The sequence below is a fragment of the Pipistrellus kuhlii genome, unplaced genomic scaffold (genome assembly GCF_014108245.1).
Source record: "Pipistrellus kuhlii isolate mPipKuh1 unplaced genomic scaffold, mPipKuh1.p scaffold_m20_p_8, whole genome shotgun sequence".
NCBI lineage: Eukaryota > Metazoa > Chordata > Mammalia > Chiroptera > Vespertilionidae > Pipistrellus > Pipistrellus kuhlii.
In genome coordinates, this window is record NW_023425584.1 from 24,272,778 (window position 1) to 24,295,798 (window position 23,021).

The 23,021-nt window shown below is 38.4% G+C and overlaps 1 protein-coding gene and 1 long non-coding RNA gene across 6 annotated transcripts in view; one reads left to right on the top strand and one right to left on the bottom strand.

The window, feature by feature from the left end:
* Positions 1-12,060: 12,060 nt before the first annotated feature.
* NDFIP1 (Nedd4 family interacting protein 1) overlaps positions 12,061-23,021 on the bottom strand; it is a 40,345-nt gene continuing 29,384 nt past the window's right edge. For 2 of the 5 annotated variants that reach the window (XM_036423653.2, XM_045576875.1), the window contains exons 7-8: positions 20,799-20,904; positions 12,061-13,109 (exon numbers count right to left, since the gene is read on the bottom strand). In XM_036423653.2, coding sequence (XP_036279546.1) covers positions 20,801-20,904 — 104 coding nt within the window. In that variant the 3' untranslated portion in view covers positions 12,061-13,109; positions 20,799-20,800. Of the gene's footprint in view, positions 13,110-20,798; positions 20,905-21,932; positions 22,018-22,533; positions 22,564-23,021 lie in introns of those variants that run through there. The other 3 variants (XR_006740732.1, XR_004985583.2, XM_036423654.2) reach the window with 3 other exon arrangements.
* LOC123651800 lies at positions 21,295-22,146 on the top strand. Its single transcript, XR_006740733.1, has 2 exons — positions 21,295-21,634; positions 22,050-22,146. It is a non-coding gene; the product is annotated as an uncharacterized LOC123651800 (long non-coding RNA).

A 23,021-nucleotide genomic window follows, 5' to 3' on the forward strand; every position in this document is an offset into this window, starting at 1 on the left:
TTTTATAAAATAGTTGGAAACTAAGCTGCTTGGGGCGAAGTGGTGGGTGTTGAAAGTGACTGGGAGACAGGACCAGAGTCCCCTCTCCCCTGTAGCTCTGGGTCCCAGGGAGATGGGGGTTGGGGTTGGTCCTGGTGGTGGGATGGGGCAGCCAGGAGAGAGGGAGAGTCCAGTGGTTGATACTTACTAACTGGTACAGAGGGCTTCAATATTTTCAGAACTGTGTGTTCATGCCAGAGTGGCTGGGCCAACCAACTCATCTTTCACAGCAAGCAGTCTATATAAACAAAAATGAAAGTATGTCCTTAGAAAAAATCATGACGACTTAGAAAAAAAATATATACAAAGGTTTGGAAATGGCTTCAGAAATTAGAAAGTGGTTTTATGTTTTCTCATTTTGGAACTCTGAGCAAAGTGCAACTTGTTTTGATCATTGGATCTTAAAAAAACAAAAACAAAAATGTAGCAGTAAGTAATAAGCCACCCAAGTTAAGTTTACAAGTTTACTCCTTTCTCTCGGGCAGACTACTTAGGACAGTGCTCCCAGAGTCGCCACATGAAAGCGAGCACAGCCTGGGAACGGCGGACGTGACATCTGTTGAACTGACTGCTCCATCTGTCACTGACATATAAACCTCTCGAGCTGTTGGGGACGTCTAGGGGCCTGCTAACCCATTCCTTTTCCTTTACCCTTAAACCATTCCAAACAAGGAGAATCAATTCTATTTTTAAAGACCTCAAGGAAGAGTCCACAATCGTCCTTAGCAAATATTTAGAAATTAATTTTCCTACGGCCTTCACCCACTGCTCTCACACATCCCTCCTCACGGTCCTATGTAAAGAAGTGGAAACTACTGTAGCCCTGAGCTTGAAGAAGACTTACATGAAGACAGAATAATTCTTCATTTTACTCAACAATCAATGCCCAGCAAATATTCTAATGAAAACCCAACTCACAGTGTTTAGTATAAGTTTCTTCTATTCAACCTTCTTTTATGTAGATTGAAGATTCAAAATTAGTACTTACCTATTATCCTTACTTGGAAGTTCTGTGGAACCAAGTCTAACCATGTATCATTCTACTGGATGGGTGTTAGAATAACACTGATTAAAAGAAAAAGAAAAAAGGTTTGCCCTAGCCGGTTTGGCTCAATCGATTCAGTGTCAACTCACGGACCAAAGGATTCCAGGTTTAATTCTGGTTAAAGGCACACACAGGAGGCAACCAATCAATGTGTTTCTCTCACATCCAGATTTCCCTCTCTTCCATTCTCTCTTTAAAAAATTAATGGAAAAATATCCTCAGGTAAGGACTTAAAATTTTTTAAAATTTATTTTAAGGCAATATAATATTTTTTTATTGACTTCAGAGAGGGAGAGATAGAAACATCAATGATAAGAGAGAATGATCAATGATCAGCTGCCTCCTACACACCCCCTACAGGGGATCGAGTAGGCAACCTGGGCATGTGACCCGACAGGGAATCGAACCATGATCTCCTGGTTCATAGGTTGGCACTCAACCACTGAGCAACACCAGCTGGGCAAAAGATTTTATTTTAATAACTATATCTAGAGAACTGCTAAATCATAGAAGGGCTTAGGGCCCCAAACAATAGGAGACCTAGTATGGATTAAACCCCATTTTACACATATAACCTCAGGAACAACATATAAAATTACCCCAAACAAGGTTTTTCTCACACACATGATCATGGGTACAAAGATCTAAGGCTTGAGAGTCACTGAGCCAGACTTGAGAAAAAATGGATTCCTGATTTTGCGTCTTTAGGCCACCTGTGCCCACTTTTTACAACTGTATACACTCCGACCAGGGATTGAACCACTTGGTGCTAGTAATAAAAGGGTTAGTGAAAATACTGATCCACCTGGTGGCTTGCTTACTAATTTATCTGCAATCCCAGTTAAAATGTAAACTGGAAATAACTCACGGATGTAAACATCTTCAGTGTTGATAACCACAGGGAAAAAACATACTCAAATGACATCTAAACCCAGTGACTGACAAATACAGCCTGAGAGAAGTTCTGTCAAAATAAAGATGTGACATCAGGAAGCAGATGGCAAAATTCTTTCTAAAGGGAACATTTCAGGTATTTCTGAAGGTTGTGCACATGAAAAGGATGTTTCACCAAGTGTAACATTAGCCGGTTATGATGATAGGTGCTGTGATGCGTTCTACTTGGCTCAGGAAGTAGCTGGCTTACATGGGGAAAGCAGCTCTCAGCAGGGGGCATGAACACAAACTAAAGTGCAAGGTGAAAAACCACTGCCACTCAGGGTGAATTCCAGGAGTCAGGCTGGGTTGCAGAAGCAGAGGCAGCACATTCTTTAGTCCCACAGTAGAGCAGATAATGTTTTGTGTCAAGAAATCACCTTCTCTATTTGAGATTTTTTTTAGGTTTTTGACCAACTTCTTAATTCCCAGACAGCGTATACCACTCATGAACCTTCCAGACAACTAATGAGTAACAATGACTGCCGTTTCCTCCTCAGATCTCCAGCACTAGTCTTTGTAAGATTTAACAAAAACCCCTTTTCTCAGTTTTGGTGTCTATAATCCTGCAGTCACATATGGACAGGGGTAAAGTTTGTGAGACATTTCATTCCCCACATCTATATGTATAAGGCCAGCGACTGGAACAGTGGAAAGGCCAGAATGACTGAAATGACTGGTGGCTATGATGCACACTGTGGTAGCCAGCCAGCCTGATCCGCCCCCCCAGCCCAACCCCTCCCTCCCCTGCCAGTCAGTCCTGACCCCCACCCGCCTCCAACACCCTGATTGTGGGCGGGGCCAGCCAGCCAACCACCATGGCCCCTTCCCCCAGCCGGCCCTGCCTCCAATCAGCCCCCCCATCCTGATCGAGGGTGGGGCCGGCTGGCCTACTGCCCACAACTCCCCTCCCCACCAGCTCGGCCCAATGGGCCCCCATCGGGGCGGGCCAGCTGGACCTCACCTGTGCACAAACTCGTACACTAGGCCTCTAGTAAATGATAAGAACAATCACTTTTGGAGCAGGATGAACAACATACAAAGCCAGGTTGGGAGATATCTGTTTCACACAATTGCATGTTTCTGACCCAGATGGAATCCTGCAGACATGCAAGAGAGTTCTTTATATTCATATATTCTCTATTCAGGTTTAAGGGGTTTGTTTGCATTTAGGTTTACATCTTACTAATTCACCAACTGATGAATGTGAGAATGAAAACTCAAAATCAGGAAAGATGCTTTCTGGTTAAAAAAAAAAGACTTCTAAGTAAAAATAGGTATCAAACCAAAACATGAATGACATCTCTATTCTGCAAGTGGTGAATTCTGAGGATAACTGGAAGGGCTTGGGGGATCGAAATGCCTCGCAGTAGATGGAACAATTCAAACGTTATAGACAGGGAAACAGGCAGCTCTCCCTCCATTCACATTCCATAAGAGCAGGCTTCCATAGCCATAAAGTTGTAGTGGGTACAATGAGCTGGGTTATAAAACAGACTCGTTTTAGAATGGGGATGATGCAAAACCAGCTTCTGTCACTATCTTTTCCTCCTGAAAACCTTTTACTCTTAATCCGAACATAGTCTCCCTGGTATTCCTTTGACATGTCCTTCACTTTGTAGCAGAGCCTACACACCACCAATATTCAGAGGCTACATTTCAAAGAGCACTTTTGGAGGGTGCTCTAAACGGGTGTAACCATGTACATCTACACAAGCACATAGGTGCACACAAAAGAGAAATCTAAACCAAGAGTACTTTTGTTTTGGTTTAACAAACACTCTCAATCTACCTTACCTAACTTACAGGCTATCAATATTTAGGCTTAACAATACGCAGAACAAATTTTTAACAATGCACAAAGTATCAATGGAAACATATTTGACATTTGTTACAACTTTCATCATCCCTCAAATCTTCAGAAAGCCTGAAAAGATGAAAGTCTAAATAGCTGAAAAACACTAGTAGAATCTGAAAATCATTAAAGTACATTTTATACATGATTTACCTGGTTGCACTGTTGAGGCTTAGGTGATAATTGTTTTCTTTTATAAAACACTCCTTTACACTTTACGTAACACTTTACATAAACGTATAGTTCTGTGTCTATTCTTGGCACGTTTAAGAGTTGATTATTGGGCCGAAGCCGGTTTGGCTCAGTGGTAGAGCGTCCGTGTGCGGACTGAAAGGTCCTAGGTTCGGTTCCGGTCAAGGGCATGTACCTTGGTTGTGGGCACACCCCCGGTAGGGTGTGTGCAAGAGGCAACTGGTGGATGTTTCTCTCTCATTGACTTTTCTAGCTCTCTCTCTCTCTCCCTTCCTCTCTGTAAAAAATCAATAAAATATATATATTTTTAAAAAGTTGATTATTGGTATTTACTAGAATCAGAACCAAACAATATCTACCATGCCAACTCTAAGAGGGTCAGACATCAGGAAGAGGTGGTACGGTTGGATTCAAGGCTGAGGCCAGCACTCCATTCACAGATGTTTTTGTTGATCTTCACCTGAGAATCTTGTCTCCTCAGGCACCCATTTAAATGATCACTTCCATTGGTCCCCTTTCATTAGTTATTTCCTTTATTTATATTGATTTGAGAAAGATCGATAAGAAGCATCAATGTGAGAAACATTGATCAGTTGCCTCCCATATACACTCCGACCAGGGACTGAACCTATTGTAAAACCTAGGTATGTGCCCTGACTGGGAGTCGAACCCACCAACTTTTGGTGTATGAAAGGGACAACACTCCAACCAACTGAGCCACTCTGGCCAGGGCTATTTCTTCCTTTAACTATAAATAACTTATAGCTAACTGGAGTATATTTTAGTATAAGAATATAGAGAAGGCCAAAAGGAACTTCATCTGTGTTACTATTGACTCATGATGGATCACCCCTCAAGTCAGATAACTTATACTCACCAAGAAAGCTAAATTAAAAGTCTTGTTTCTTTAAACTTCTAAACAAAATTGATCTCATTAGTAAAGATATTAATTCTTAACAAGTAAATTTTAGTTAACACCTTTTATTCTCACACAATCTAATTCTCTGAAAAAGAAATGAAATGGCTATGCAGAATCCTTGAAACAAGAGTCCTCTGTAGTCATCTGTGAGCCATGCTTGTCCCTTAGCCCAGGTCAAAGCTAGTGGTTCCTCACTATCTCCTTTCAAACAATTTATTTTAAAGGTCCATTTTTTATGAAAAGATTACTTTAAAAATACATTTTTTATTGCTTTCAGAGAGGAAGGGAGAGACAGAAACATTGAGAAAAAATCATTGACTGGCTACCTACCTCCTGCACACCCACACTAGGGATCCAGCCTAGGCATGTGCCCTGGCCAGGAATTGAACCGTGACCTCCTGGTTCAACACTCAACACTCAACCACTGAGCCATGCCAGCCAGGCTGATACAGTTTTTTTTTTTTTAATTATATATATCTTTTAGTGATTTCAAAGAGGACGGGAGTGGGAGAGATAGAAACATCAACAATAAGAGAGACTCATTGATCGGCTGCCTCCTGCACACCCCCTATTGGGGATCAAGCCCCCAACCAGGGCATGTGCTCCAACTGGGAATCCAACCATGACTTCCCAGTTCATAGGTCAAAGCTCAACCTCTGAGCCATGTCTGCTGGGGCTGAGTTTTTTTTAATTAATTAATTTATATTCCCCCCCTTTTTATTCAATTATCACATGTGTACATATTTTAACACTGCCCCCCTCCCATATATACCCCTCCTCCCCAGAGTTTTGTGTCCATTGGTTGTACTTATATGCATGCATGCATATAAGTCCTTCGGTTGATCTATTATCTCCCCCAGATCTCCCTACCCTACCTGCTGTAATTTGACAGTCTACTTGTTGCTTTACTGTCTCTATATCTATCTTTTGGTTCATCAGTTTATAATGTTCATTATCCATAAATGAGTGAGGTCATATGGTGTTTCTCTTTCATTGACTGGCTTATTTTACTCAGCATGATATTCTCCAATTCCATCCAGGTTGCTGCAAATGACAATTCTTTTTTTTTATGGCAGCATAGTATTCCATTGTGTAGATGTACCATAGTTTTCCGATCCAATCATCTGCTGACGGGCACCTAGGCTGTTTCCAAATTCTAGCTATTGTAGATTGTGCTGCTATGAACATAGGGGTGCATATATCCTTTCTAATTGGTGTTTCTAGTTTTTGGGATATATTCCTAGGAGTAGGATTACTGGGTCAAATGGGAGTCCCATTTTCAGTTTTTTGAGGAAACTCCACACTGTTCTGCACAGTTGTTGCACCAGTCTGCATTCCCACCAGCAGTGCACGAGGGTTCCTTTTTCTCCGCAACCTCGCCAACACTTGTCATTTGTTGATGTTGGCCATTCTGACAGGTGTAAGATAGTACCGCATTGTTGTTTTGATTTGCATCTCTCGGATAATTAGTGACTTTGAGCATATTTTCATGTGCTGAAAATATTCTATTTAGGTCCATTGCCCGTTTTTTAATTGGATCATTCATCTTCCTTTTATTTAGTTGTATAAGCTGTTTGTAGATGTTGGAGATTAAACCTTTATCAGTGGTGTTATTTGCAAATATGTTCTCCCACACAGTGGGCTTTCTTGTTGTTTTGTTGATGGTTTCTTTTGCTGTAAAAAAGCTTTTTATTTTGATGTAGTCCCATTTATGTTCTCTTCAACTCCCATTGCCCTAGGGGCAGTATCAGTGAAGTTCTTTTGGCATATGTCTGAGATTTTGCTGCCTGTGGATACTTCCAGTATTTTTATGGTTTCCCGTCTGATGTTTAGGTCCTGTATCCATTTTGAGTTTACTTTTGTGTATGGTGTAAGTTGGTGATCTATAATAGTTTCATTCTTTTGCATGTATCTGTCCAATTTTCCCAACACCATTTATTGAAGAGACTGTCTTGACTCCATTGTATGTTCGTCCATCCTTTGTCAAATATTAATTGAGCATAGTGATTTGGTTGATATCTGGGTTCTCGATTCGATTCCATTGATCTATGTCTGTTCTTGTGCCAGTACCAGGCTGTTTTGAGAACAGTGGCTTGAAGTCTGGTATTGAGATCCCTCCTACTTTACTCTTCTTTCTCAGGATTGCTGTGGCTATTCGGGGTCTTTTATTGTTCCAAATGAACTTTTGGAGTTTTTTTTCTAGGTCAGTGAAATATGCCATTGGTATTTTAATGGGGAGTTCATTGAACCTATAGATTGCTTTAGGAAGTATGGACATTTTGATGATGATTCTACCAATCCATGTTCTTCCATCTGTTTACATCTTCCTCTATCTCTCTTTTCAGTGTCGTGTAGTTTTCCGCAAATAGGTCCTTTACTTCCTTAAATTTATTCCTAGGTATCTTAATTTTTTTGGTGCGATGGTAAATGGAATTGTTTTAGTCACTGTTTCTGTAATTTCACTGTTGGTGTATAGAAATGCCATGGATTTCTTGGCGTTAATTTTGTATCCTGCTACATTGCCAAATTCATTTATTAAGTCAATTAGTTTTTTAATGGAGTCTTTTGGGTTTTTTATGTACAATATCATGTCATCTGCAAATAAGGATAACTTTACTTCTTTTCCAATTTGGATGCCTTTTATTTCCTCTTCTTGTCTAATTGCAATGGCTAGTACTTCCAGTACTATGTCTAACAGGAGTGGCGAAAGTGGGCATCCCTGTCTTGCTCCTGTTCTTAGAGGAAATGGTTTTAGTTTTTGCCCATGAGTATGATATTGGCTGTGGGTTTATCATATATAGCTTTTATTATGTTGAGGTATGATGCTTGTACTCCCACCTTGTTGAGAGTTTTTATCAGGAAAGGGTGTTGGATTTTATCAAATGCTTTTTCTGCATCAATTGATTTGACTATATGATTTTTATCTTTCAATTTGTTTATGTGATGTATCACGTTTATTGATTTGCGGATATTGTACCATCCTTGCATTCCTGGAATAAATCCTACTTGGTCATGGTGTATGATCTTTGTGATGTTCTGCTGGAGCCGATTTACTAGAATTTTGTTGAGGATTTTGGCATCTATGTTCATGAGGGATATTGGCCTGTAATTCTATTTCATTGAGTTGTCTTTATCTGGTTTTGGTATTAGGGTGATAATGGCTTCATAGAAGTTTGGAAGTGTTCCTTCCTCTTGAATTTTTAGGAATAGTCTGAGGATAGGTTTTTCTTCCTTGAATGTTTGGTAAAACTCTCCTGTGAAGCCATCTGGCCCTGCGCTTTTGTTTGCTGGAAGCTTTTTGATAACTGTTTCAATTTCTTCCCAAGTCACTGGTCTATTGAGATTTTTAGATTCTTCCTGATTGAGTTTTGGAAGTTTGTATTTTTCTAGGAATATGTCCATTTCCTCCAGGTTGTTCAGTTTGTTGGAATAGAGTTGTTCATAGTATTTTATAACAATCCATTGTATTTAGGTGGAGTCTGTTATTTCACCTCTTTCATTTCTGATTTTGTTTGAGTCCTCTCTCTTTGTTTCTTGGTTAGCCTGGCTAGAGGTTCATCTATCTTGTTTATCTTTTCAAAGAACCAGCTCTTGGTTTTATTGATCTTATGTATTGTTTCTTTGGTCTCTATGTCATTTATCTCCGCTCTGATTTTTGTTATTTCCTTCCTTCTGCTTACACTGGGTTTTTCTTGTTGCTCTTTTTCTAACTCTTTGAGTTGTAGTTAGATAATTTGTTACCATTTTTTCTTGTTTTTTGCAATAGGCTTGTAGGGATATGAACTTCCCTCTCAAAAATGCTTTTGCTGTGTCCCATAAATTTTGGATTGTTGTGTTTTCATTGTCATTTGTTTCCAGGATGTTTTTAATTTCTTCCTTGATTTCTCTGGTAACCCAGTCCTTGTTTAATAACATGCTGTTTAGTCCCCATGTGTTTCTTAGATTTTTATTGTAGTTAATTTCCAGTTTTATGCCACTATGATCTGAGAAATGCTTGATATGATTTCTATCTTCTTGAACTTGAAGAGACTTTGCCTATGTCCCAAAATGTGGTCTATCTTTGAGAATGACCCACTTGAGAAGAATGTATATTCTGTGGCTTTGGGGTGAAATGTTCTGAAGATGTCGATTAATTCCATCTGGTCTAATGAGTCATTTAGGATTGATATTTCTTTGCTGATTTTTTGTTTAGATGACTTGTCCAAGGGTGACAGTGGGGTATTAAAATCTCCTACTAAGATTGTATTGCTATTAATCTCTCCTTTAATGTCGTCCAGTAGTTGTTTTTTTTTTTATGTATTTGGGTTTACCAGTGTTATTTCTTCTTGGATTGCTCCCTTTAGTATTATGAAGTTGCCTTCATTATCTCTTGTTATGTCCTTCACTCTGAGATCTAATTTGTCAGATATAAGTATTACTAGCCCAGCTTTTTTTTTTTTTTTTTTTTTTTTTTTTTCCATTTCCATTCGCCTGGAAAACATTTTTCCATCCCTTCACCCTCAGTCTGTGTGTGTCTTTTTTTCCTGAAGTGGGTTTCTTGTAGACAACAGATATATGGGTCTTGTTTTCTTATCCAATCTGTTACCCTATGTCTTTTGACTGGAGCATTTAGTCCATTTACATTTAAAGATATTATTGATAGGTACTCATTTGATGCCATTTTTATTCTATATCCCTGTGTTCCTTCTTCGCTTCCTATTTCTTTATTTTTACAGTAGACCCTTTAGCATTTCTTGCATTGCTAGTTTGGTGGATATAAATTCCTTTAGACTTTTTTTGTCTGTGAAGCTCTTGATTACACCTTCAATTTTGATTGATAGCCTTGCTGGGTACAGTATTCTTGGATTCAGACCCTTCCTTTGCATGACTTTGTGTATTTCATCCCATTCCCTTCTGGCCTGATTAGTTTCTGTTGAGAAATCAGTTGCTAGTCTGATGGGGGTTCCTTTATATGTAACTTTCTGTCTCTCTCTGGCTGCTTTTAAGATTCTTACTTTGTCGTTGGTGTTTGCCAATTTAATTATAATGTGACTTGGCGTCGGTCTTCTGGGATTCATTTTGCTTGGAACTCTGCGAGCATCTTGGGATTTGTGTGGGTTTTTTCTTCTCTATCTCAGGAAAGTTTTCTGTCATTATTTCTTGAAATACTTTTTCCATGTCTGTTTCCTTTCCTTCTGGAACTCCCATTATTCTAATATTGTTTTATTTTGCATTGTCCCAAAGTTCCCTTAAGCTCTCCTCCTGCTTTTTAATTTTTTTTTTCCAGAAGCTGCTCTAATTGGGTATTTTTTCCATCTTGTCTTCTAGCTCACTGATGCGATCCTCTGCTTCTTCTAGTCTACTCTTGATGCTTTCTATTGAGTTCTTCATAGTAGCAATGTCATTTTTCATTTCTTCTTGGTTCATCTTCATTTCCTCTTGGTTCTTCTAAAGTTCCTCTTGGTTCTTCTAAAGTTCCTCTTGGTTCTTCTTCATTTCCTCTTGTTTCCTATTCATATAATCAAATTTCTCTTCCATTCTTTTTAGCCATTCTATGATCATTACTCTGAGTTCTTGCTCTGGTAGATTGCTTGCCTCTAACTCGTTTACTTCCTTTTCTGGTGATGCCTACTTTTCTTTCATGTGGGGGCTATTTGTCTCCCCGTGGTCTCTCTTTTCAGGATGTCTGGTTATGTGGTGTTCCTTCTCCTTTCCGTGGGTGATTGAAGAACTCCCTTGAATCCACGTGTTTGCGCCGATTGGGGCGTCACAGCTGCTTGAAAGAGTTATTCTTAATAAGCATACCAAAGGGAGACAGAAAAGAATAAGAAAGAAAAAATGAAAACTGTGCAGTATAAACATTTCCACCCTGAATAATGACTATAAGTGACATAGGGTATCAACTTTATGTATCTGGAAAGACTTTAATTTTTAGAATACCGGTATTTAAAAGAAAAAAAAAATCATCCTCCCAAGTACTTTAAAGCATATCAAACTATAGATTTGCATTTGATTAAATCTTACAAATATGTAGAAATGGGAATCCAAATATTTTAATTCTCTGAATATACAGAACCAAATAAGGCACAGGGACCTAAAAATAAAACAAAGCAAGTCCACAATGTCTGGGTAACATGAGTTACCTTCTATTTTGTCCTGGAAGGTAATTAAATAGTTCCCTCTGTTGCATTTGTCCACATTTATTCAGATTAGAGATATAGCATTCTGAAATTTAGAACATTATAAGCTATATACTCTTCCAAACTATTGTTGATATAATCTAATTCAAAATAATAAAAAAACGTTAGATTTTCATGAAGCATACTATCCTATTACTTACAATAATCAGTAAATTAGGATGATCATTGCCTTGCCAATCAATCCAGGAGGCTCTCAATTTCCCCATTTAGCTTTCAAACCACCTGTACAGCTGTGCATTAATCACTGACACCCTGAACAGACGTCCCATGCTGATCCCAGTGCTCACCTGCGGCAGAGAACGAACATGCACAGCTATCACACCACGGCAGTGCAGGTTTGTCCTTATTTGACCTTTTTTGCTGCATTTTTTCTTTATATTTATTTGAGTAAGTGGAAGAAGGGGAAAAAATCAAATGGTTGACATTGTAAGAACCATTATCTCTACACTTAACACAACTGAGATAAGAATAGAAACGAAGAGGAACGAGAAATCTTTTGCCTCATAGGTCATAGGTCATAGGACTTAAACCAGTTGACTGTGTTCAATTGAGAAAAAAGGCAAATGCAGAAATATTGAAAATAAGTTATCTAAGATTATGTCTAAAAAATGAAGCATAATTGGGAATGGCAGGGTGATTTAAAATCTCTACAACTCCTTTATATTTCATTCCACTCTCTTTTGCAGAACCAATTTTCACATACATTTTAAGGAATGATTTGAATATGATCTGAAAGAGAGGAACTTCCTGTACTGAAAAAGAAAAAAAAATTGGCCCAAGACCAATTTGTTTAGATTTACTGAATTATTCTACATTAAATCTAAATGAATGAAGATTAAAAAAAATTGCCTTAGCAATCAAATGCAAACCAAAAAATTAAACACTAATCTACAACAAATTTGCTACACAAGAGACATTTATTAATGTTCTGTTGTATTTACAGTCTTAACATAGCAAACCAAGGTGAATAATCACTTGGCAGAAAGCACATCATTCTACATTTATAGCACATCAGTTTCTGCTAACACATTGTAAAAGCAAGTAGTACATACAGTATGTTAAGGATCATCTCAAAAGTTCCAAGCAAATTCTTTGCTCCTAGTAATTAATCCCCTCCCTACTCCCAGCCCTTGGCCTAATCATCATTAGGAGATAAGAGAAAAAGAAAAAGAAGGGATAGGAGATGTTAATCATACAGAAAGTGTCCAGAATTGCATTTTATTAAACTGTATTTGTTCCTGTCCTTTCTATTTTATACAGTAACAACACATTTACAATCCCTTAGGCACACAATAAAGAACAACAGGTACTGCAAAATTTAGAATACAAACTATAAAAAAAATTAATGCTTATTATTTTCCAATTAAGAACATATTCTTGACCAAACCTCAAATGTATTTGCACTATGGTTTTGTTTTCAGGTGTTCACAATACAATTGCATCAATTTCTAGATTAATTTTCACAGTAAATATGATTATGTGCAGAAATGAATGCAGTCATAAGGAATTTTTAACTTTTGAGAAAACCCCTTTAAAATGGCCAGCATTACACATTATCTTACACTAAAGTATTTTATGCCAAAGTCATTTTGAGATGGAAGATGAATAAAGCAAGATTGCCCCCTAGTGACTACAGGGACAAGGCTCATGCTATTTAAAATGACTACAAACCATAGATAAGGCATTATTAATACATCACAGACTTGATTGCGAGAGCTTTTTCAAACATTAACCACTAATGATTCCATGATTACAGAATTCTGCATTAACTACTAAAATTTAACATCTAGGAACAAATAGTGAGACATGATCTTTTTCAACAGTACTTTATTTTGTTGAAGAAGGTGATTATTCCTGTGTTCTGCATCTTGATTCACTTCCTGCAGGTGTTCTCTTGCTTCTTGAGAGAGAATTCATAAACGCAGGAAGGCCTTTGCCAGAAAACATCTGCCAGAGAAGGATATTGAATATTGAAACTCTAGTTAGTGTGTTATTTTGGCTGAGAGAAGGATGTGGTCACAAAAGAAGGCAGAATGTTTAGAGACACAAGAAATACATTTTAACACAGCTTTAAGATTACTATACACTGACATCAAAGCAATCAATAAACATTAAATTTTCAGTTCTTAAAGTTATCAAGGACACTAACTAGAAAGAACTTGAATGTTTTCTTGAAAACCTATGAAGTCGGGGGTCTCGCTCTCCAAACTTCCTAACAAAAGAATGAAATGCAAGTAGCAATTACTTCATCTCACACTTAACCTCAACAGCAATGACTCAAACTTGAAGACAAAGAGACAGTAAGATCCAAGCACATACATAGGTCATTTTCCTAATACACCTGAAGCTATTGTTTACCCTGCCAAAGCTGCCAGGTCTCATACAATGAAGATTTTAGTAAGGATGCCAATCAAGTCATGTTGTCTCAGAGTGTGGCAAAGTTAAAAAATGACTTGTAAACTCAGAGTTATCACAAGTACTTTTAAAAATAAATTAGAAAAATAGGCAACGTTATTTTGGGCATGTGTCTCTGAAGAAAAGATATCTGTAGCCCCAAGCTACTTTTTAAAAAGGGATTGTATAGCCCTACCCAGGTGGCTCCTTTGATAGTTGTCCCATACACCAAAAGGTTTTGAGTTCAATCTCCGGTTGGGGTGTATATGGGACTCAACAGATCCATGTTTTTCTCTCTCCCATCCTCTCTCTAAAATCAATAAACATATCCTCAGTGAGAATTAAAAAAACAAATAAATAAAAATAAAATGGAATATATATGACTGAAATAAATAATGTCCATAAATTTTGTTAAATGCAGTTTTCATCTAATACTTTGAGGCATTTCTGTACTGGCATAATAAATTGTTTTAGTTCTCATGGAAATAATGGGGAAAAATACAAATAATTCCCTATATTAATGCTTAAAAAAAAAAAGAAAGAGCTACATTAACTATTTAACAAATATTTATTGAGAAAGTACTTTATGCTACTCTGCACCAAGAGAATTGGATGACCTCATATATAGGCAGGCCGTTAGCTTACTTTTCCATCTTTCCAAATTACTATAAAAGCCACAAGCAGCCCTTTTATATCTTTTCTGATTAGACTTCTATGTACATGTTTAAAAGGCTGACAAAATGCAGAGAAGCTAAACATTGGAGGAAATCCACATATTCTTTATAAACTTACCTAGAGGCCTGGTGCACGCATTCATGCAAGGGGGGGGGGCGCGCGCGCTATGAGGTGTGTGTCCCTCAGCCCAGCCTGCACCCTCTCCCAACATGCGACATCCCTCTCATAATCCAGGACAGCTAGCTCCTAACTGCTCACCTGCCTGCCTGCTTGATTACCCCTAACCATTTCTGCCTGCCAGCCTGATCACTCCTAACCACTCTCCTGCCAGCCTGATTGACACCTAACTACTCCCCTGATGGCCCAATTGCTCCTAATTGCCCTCCCATGCACACCTGGTCGCTCCCAACTGCCCTCCCCTGCTGGCCTAGTAATCCCTAACTGCCCTCCCCTGCCGGCCTGGTTGCCCCAACTGCCCTACCCTACTGGCCTGGTCACTCCCAACTACTCTCCCCACCTGCAGGCCTGGTCTCGCCCAACTGCACTCCTCTACCAGCCCAGTCACCCCTAACTGCCCTCCCCTACTGGCCTGATTGCCCACAACTGCTCTCCCCTGAAGGCCATCTTGTGGTGGCCATCTTGTAGCCATATGGTGGCCATCTTGTGTTGGAGTGATGGTCAATTTGCATATTACTCTTTTATTAGATAGGATATTTGACCAAACTCCAAATTCAGTTGGTGTTTTGATTTAAAGTAAACCAATGATACTGGCACAAGTGAAACTTTTCTTTAGACTGAAAAACCTAAAAATGTGCAGGGTCAAAGATGCAAGAATTTAAGAAATTCTAAAAGCCAAGCAGAAACAAAAAGAAAATTGGTGGACTGATGTCAAATGGGGGTTTTTGCAATGAGTCCAGACTCAATACAAATCTAAGTAACTTCAGTTTTATCAGTTTCCATAAATAGATAAAAACTAATGTAACAATTATTAAGTTGAAACACTAGAGTTTGCAAAAACATATAATACAGTCCAGATGACTACCAAGCTACTTTCCTCACTGCTTCCACAGCAGTTAATTAGCTTTAATAGATCCCTCAAGCCAGAGTCACCCAAAAAAACATTAAAAACCCACTAAGAGGACAACCTACATGGGTTGCTATGGGTGATCTTAATCACCATACAAACTCCACATGAAAAAGACTACTTAAAGAGGCACAGTTGTTATTATAATGGTGGAACATGAACTGGACGAAAGACAGGTTTTAGGGCCTCAGACATCATTACTAAACTGTACATCATACTTCAGAAGCAAAAGGAATTCAACAGTCTATGAATCATTTAATTGCAAGAGGAAGACAACCATTTCTTCTTGGACACTGATTTTTTAAAGAAAAAAATCACACTGGAAACATTTTTACTATCTTGCTACTTTATAACACGTCCAATAAATCAAACTTTAGCTTGAGGTGAATTTTCTCTAATAAGAGATATTAAAGGGGGAGGGAATACTATAGAAAAAGGGAAATGAAAACATTTGGAAGAAGTTAAATCATTATATGGAAAAGGTTAAACTATCTTAACACTAGCAGGTATAGCTCACCAGTCTTATCAATCACTTTCTAATTACAAAGAGCCTTATTATCTCATTAATGCCAGATCTTACAAGTTTCTCTTTCAGATGTTGTTAAAATAAGAGAATTTAAAATCTATTATGCTTCATATGCACAAGTGCTTTTCAAATAGCAGACACCAGGTAACTGTGCTACCACCTTGCAGCGATTAATTACCTTCGATGCCCCGGCAGCACCAGAGGAGTGCTAGTGCATACAAATGTAGTGCTGGTAAGAGAAAGTATGAATACATCACATATTTTAGCATTTCAGATAAAGATGTTTCTACAAGGTATCTGTTTCTTTTTTTACAACACAGAAGGAACATGTTGTCTTTTCTGCTTCCTGTCACACTTCTTGATGCCCATGTGCCACCTCCAGCAGTTCCTTCTGGCTTTTTCGGCTTTAGGTAGGAAACCAGATTTCCTTTTTTAACCTTAAATGGGCTTCATAAGGGAACCATGTAAGCTGCCCCTATGCTAGTAACACATGAGCTTTAGTGCTCGGCTTTTATAACATCTACTTGGGCTCGTTACTAGTAAAAAGAACCCCTGGGTCATTTCAAGGTGTGTGTGTGTGTGTGTGTGTGTGTGTGTGTGTGTGCGTGCGTGAAAAGTCACTATTCCTATACCTTTTCCAGTAAAATACTAGATCTTAGTACAGCATGGGAATTAAGTTATTTTGTTCTAGCAAGGTTATTTTTAAAATTCCCTACCAGTGTCTTTCTGGCTTACAAGAAGTAAGCCTCTAGCTAACTTTTAACTAGTGACATCTCTATTAAAGAAAAAAAAAAGAAGTCTCAATGAAAGAAAATAAAATATTTATTTTCACATAATGGTTTTCTAGCACATATTTAAACTTAATTAAAACTAAATTTCCTCTGAAACAGAGAAAGAAAATATTCTATATTTGGATCTAGATGGATAGTTCTCCCTATCAATTGTCAAAAGAAATTCAGTCTCATGAATTTATAGCTTACCCCCCTGGGTATACTGAAAATTAGTAAGGAAGTCATTAGAATTCCAGTTGCTGCGCTAAGTCCCCAAACCCTTAATTTAGAGCTCTGAATCCTCTAGGCATGTCAGGAATAATTTAGAATCAACTATAATAGAACAGTCCAGTCAGACAGAAGAGCAAAGAAACCCTACCCTGCACTCCAATGGGGGAAGCTCGCAAACCTCAGAGTTTTTGAGAACTCCTGAAACTCCAATCTAAGGCTTCTGACTCCCAAATTCAGACAAGCAGGCCTATAACCAACCTCACAGATCCAACAGCATTATTTCCAAGAACTGCCTCGTTCAGACCATAACCCTAAAGATGCTTCATTTTACACTTAGGATACACCATGAAACATTTCAGAGATTTTAGAAAATCAAAACAAATAAAAACCAGCCTGGCCAAAGTGACTCAACTGGTTGAGTGTAGTCCTGTGCCCTGAAAGACTGCCAGCTTAATTCCCAGTCAGGGCATGTGCTATGTACCAAAGGCAGCTGATACCGGTTTCTCTCTCACACTGCTGTTAATTTCTCTCCCTCCCTCTCTCTCTCAGCATGTCTTTGGGTGAGGATTTAAGAAAATAACCAGCCCTGGCCGCTGTATCCCAAAGGCTGGAGTGTCAGCCAGCACACCAAAGGTTGCAGGTGCAATTCTGCTCAAAGGTAGGTATCTAGGTTCTGGGTTTGTTCCCTGGCCCTGGCTGGGGCAAGTACAGGAGGCAATCAATCAATGCGTCTCTTTCACATCCATATTCCTCTCTGTCTCTCCCCCTCCCTTTCACTCTCTAAAAATCAATGGGAAAAATATCCTCTAGAGAGGATTAACAGAAAAAGAAGAGGGGGAAAAAATCAACAAATTTACAGAACTTTAAATAAAGTGCCTAACAATTCAATAAACCTGAAAAGTTCACGCTTTCTCTGGCCATTTGTTAGGTATTATTGAATAGAAGCAAGATGAAGGTGTACAGTTCCTCAATAAAGACTGAGCTTCTAACACAAGAATGAAGGGAACAGAGCTGTGATCTCAGTCCACTTAAAAATTCAAAGCTACCTTTTGACTAGACTTAGAGAAAACATTATTTAAAGAAAATCTGTCCCCTCAGTATACTTTGGTTTAGGGCAGTGGTCGGCAAACTGAGGCTTGCAGGCCTCATGCGGCTCTTTGGCTCCTTGAGTGTGGCTCTTCCACAAAATACCATGGCCTGGGCGAGTCTATTTTGAAGAAGTGGTGTTAGAAGAAGTTTTAAATTTAAAACATTTGGCTCTTAAAGGAAATTTCAATTGTTGTACTGTTAATATTTGGCTCTGTTACAGACTAGTGAGTTTGCAGACCACTGGTTTAGGAAAAATCTAAATCTGCAGGTGATTTTAATGCCCTTTGTAAGAAGGTGAGCTATGGTACCCCCAAAGGATTAACTGACTTCTGAACCTGTGGTAGGTAAGAGTTACATCCAAAACATGGAAATGACTATAAAATATAGTAAGACAGAAAAAAGATGACAATTGTAATTACATAAAACTACAAAGAACATTTAATAAGCCTCTTAGAGTTAAGATGTCCTAGATACAAAGAAAGACCCATCATCAGGCATCAAGGCCTAGGCCAGTGTTGTCAATGTTCATGTGTGTTCAGATTTTGTAACCTAATTCAAACTCAGGTCATGCTTGAATTTAAGCACACTATAAACATAACCTTTCTTATTTAAAAAAATATATATTTTATTGATTTTTTTATAGAGAAGAAGAGAGAGGGATACAGAGCTAGAAACATCGATGAGAGAGAATCATCGATCAGCTGCCTCTTGCACACCCCCTACTGGGGATGTGCCCGCAACTAAGGTACATGCCCTTGACCGGAATAGAACCAGGGACCCTTCAGTCTGCAGGCCGATGCTCTATCCACTGAGCCAAAATGGTTTCGGCTAACCTTTCTTTTTTAAAAATCATAAAACACACTGGGTTTTATTTTATTTTATTTTATTTTATTTTAATTTTTTAGGGAGAGTGGAGAGAGAGGGAAAGACAGAGAGAAATATCGATGTGAAAGAAACACATTGATTGGTTGCCTCTGGCAAGGTCCAAGGCCAGGGCCAGGGCCTGAGGAGCCTTGACCGGACCCTTTGGTCCCAAGGCCAACGTTCTACCCACTAAGCCAAACTGCCTAGGGCCACACTGGTATTCTTAATGACTAAAATTAATTCAAATAAAAGTGCATAGTTCCTTAAGAAAACAACTTTGACCAACACAAAACTAAGTTCTTTTATGCTTGAATTTTTATAAGAAACGCTATGAATACACTCCACCTGCATGTATCTGAGCTTATCTAGCACTAAAGCCTTCTGTTACTTGCATAAAAGTATACATGTAAAGTGTTTAATACGATATCTGATATATGGAAAAGTTGGTGTTAGTTTTTATTATGCATGCTTGAAACAAATTTTGGTACACTCAAGTTCTCATCATATTTTGCTGCTTAAAACTTTCAATGCTATACCACCAACTGGCAAATTAAATACTTTCTTTTCTAGAAACACTGGAGGCCCACTGCACGAATTTGTGCGCATTGAAAGGAAATTAATTAGAAGAAATATTTTAGAGGCCAGGGAGGGACTGAGGGAGATTGGCTCCAGGGTGGTTGGGCCTGTCTCGCTCAGTACCAGTCGACTGGACCCCCAGCAGCAAGCTAACATACTGGTTGAAGTGTCTGCCCCCTGGTGATCAGTGCGCGTCATAGTGACTGGTAGAGCAGTTGACCAAAGGTCAGACACTTAGCATATTGGGCTTTTATATAGATACATTCTGAGACCTACACAAATCTTCAACATTGAGAACTCCACCCTTAGCATATGATTAGCTAAATAAACTATAACCCAACAGCAAATATTGAACAAAATATTGATGTTCAGATGGTGTTAGCCTTGAATTGAGCCAACATGTCACTAAGTTTAAAGTGCTGCTCTATGAATTCTATTGGCTTCACTGCAAATGGGCTTAGTATTCAAGATATTAGTATTTCAAACTGTGGTCCCTTGGGCAAGCTTCATACTTCTCATCCTGAATTTCTGCTCTCAACTCTGCTTCAGGTGATTCTGAAATTCTTCCCCACCCAGCTAATTTCCACTAATATAAAAGCTACCTTTAACTGTCCTGGCCCCAAGATGTTGCTCAAGATACCTAGGGGCCAGGCCAGGGCTGATCCACCATCCTCAAGAGTGTTAAGGGATAAAGAGTAAAGTCCAAGGAGGACCATTAGATTTGGTACCAGAGAAACCTGGCTGGTGTAATCACCATCTGTTCTCTTTTAGATCAAAGAGCCTCTAACAGGGCTTAGTCCTCCTATTCTAGGTAGGAGAAAAAACCTTTTCTCCTCTTCCTTTCGTTTAACACCCCCACTCCCCACCAGAATGGTAAAATCAGGGTGCAACCCTGAAACAAAGCACCAAAAAAGCATCCCTAGTTTTTAAGGAATGGAAGCCTTGGTGGGCTTGTTAGAAGTCCAGGCACAAGGAGTTCCTAAAGAACACATGGTCTCTCCCAGCTTGGGGGTTTAGGGTCCTACTTAATTACAGCTGATAGAACTCTTCCCAGTATTGCCTTCTGGAACTGAAACTACAATAAGCAGTGACTTCGAGATTTGAGATTCAAAGATCTAAATCCCAAGACTCAGCCAAATATCCCAGCACCCTGATGACTACTAAGACCCCGGCCTTGTCTATATTATCAAAACATGAGATAATGTTTCCTCCTATGGCAGTTCGCTAACTTACCTTTTCCCACAACTTTTCGTAGAAACACCCCTCATGGAACCGGAAGCTGCTAAAAGGCAAGGACTGTAGTTTCATTACCTTCTCCATATCCCCTATCACAGGAGGTACACTCCACTCTGAACTTGAATAGAAATCTCAATTATCACATCCTTACACTGGGATTAGAGTAAAGTTTGATTTTTTTTTTTAAATACCTTTAATAAATAAAGAGAACTCTGGTCCTGGGGAGATTTGAGAAAGTTTCTGGCATCTGCCGAACCTTTGCATAATTGATAAATCCTCTGAGAAACAGGAGGAAGCCTAATTTAAAAAAGAAAAACCAGAAATAAATTTATAACTTCTGCATTAAGTCTCCTCCCTGGAAATGTCCCTCTTGATAGCACTAATTCATCGTTTTTTCTACTAAAAACTATCAAGACATGAGCAACTTCCTCCAAAGCTTTCAAAGGATTTCCACACCGAATTTTCCATTTCTCATTTTAAAAAAACAAACCCATAATATCAAAAAATAAATAAAAGCCTTTTGCACATTCAGAATCTAATTGGTCTAAAAGGAAATAAAAAACGATGGGGCTAAACATCTACATTTGAAAGCCTCAGTAAGAAACATTATCAAAATCTACCTTCTGAGTTCCAAAAAAGCATTCCAAGATAATTAACTCAAAACAAAACAAAAAAAAGAGAGAAGTTATAAACTGATTTTCTCAAGTGAAAACAAGTTTCATCCTTTCTTGCCATGTTATTTTTTTTCTTGTCAACAGTACATAATGTTGACCACTAGATGTCAGGATCCCCTTACCTATTACAGTGATTCTTTTATTTTCAACTCTAACCGCTTATTTCTTCATTCTTAAGAAATACATACAAATAGGGCACTCTGCCATTTACTTACCAGGCAAGTAAAAGAGTAAGATTGATTTGTATGGCTACACCAGATTCTATACATTCACGGAGTCTGCATCTCTTGGAAGAGTGAGCTGGAAGGCGGTGTGCCCTCGAATGGGAGCTCAGACACTCAGCCCTCCCCTGAGTCTTAGACACATTTTTAAACACCTTTAGACCTGGTCCTTATAGAAAAAAAAAAAACTCCAAAAAGGTTGGTTCTCTCTGCAAGAGAAGTTCCAAAAATGATCCAAACACTGGGTCATCCATCATGCACTTAATACACATCCAAAGTCTCACCACTTTCTGCTCAGTACTAAGCAGCAAGATAGCAAGAATGATCAATTATAAGGTATTATAATTTATATCGATATGTCATATCTTCAATATAAAGAAGGAAATCAGCCCATTAAACTTCTTTAAATTATCTACTGCCAATAATCAACATGAAAGTATGCTTAATGGCTCTTCTTTGGTTCTTTCAGATTTGCTTAGATTGAGCTTGGGGGAAGAAGAGGAGTCAGCTTTTCTCTTAAAGACAGTTTAAGAATAAGAAAGGCAAGGAACTATTCCTCCAAAGTAACTCTCTGGCAGGTCATTTTTATGATTAAGCTTCTCAATAAAGATGGGGGAGGGGATCATATTTCTATGTCCTTGGAATTACAATGACTATTGGTAAAGTAGAAAGATGAGTAATGGCATGATGGATGACTTGTATTTTCTAAATATAATTTAGGGTCAGCAATGCATGAGACAAAGAAGGTTAAGTCCTGAATGTATTAAGTACCTGCTGGGCATAGTGCTACACTGTGCTAGCCAGAACCATTAGTAGCACTGCCATCAGGGGTCTAAATTAAGGAGGCAGCAAAAAGGCCCAAACTAGGAAATAGGAGAAAGAGATGTCACAGAAGCAGAGCAAGGCAATTATACCATCTTTAATAGACATATGGATATAATGGCCCTGCTATCATTTTATAGAAATGGTAGTGGTCTGTAATTATCAAAAATATTTTTTTTACAAAGAATGAAGAAGCCAACAATATTTACCTCAATGTTCATTTCTTTGCTTTAAAATATCTTAGAAAAAAAATTTAAATAAATATTTAGTGTAAAAAATAAAACCTTAAGACCAACCTGAAATGTCTGATATTTAAAAAAAAACACAAAAAAAAAAACTCTGCCCAACACAAAAGAAATTCTTATTTTTATAACAAACTAAAGAATTCTGGAAATCCAATAGTAGTTCTTTCAGAAATTATGTCTAACAGGGCTATATATTTTCTGTTTTCTCCTGACAGATCCAACACACATACTCATGAGTAGTTCAAGTGGTTACAATATGCTTATAAGCAATTTGGGGTTAAGTCTATGAGTTTATGGCAATAATTCACAAGGGGGGGAAAAACCCAGACTATAAAGTCTTCTTATCAGTGTCCCACTGGTCATGGGAACCTGAGAAGTGAATACAAATGAGTTAGGAAAAACCTACGACGACTAACGAACATTTTATCGATATTCATTTTATTCAGATGGTG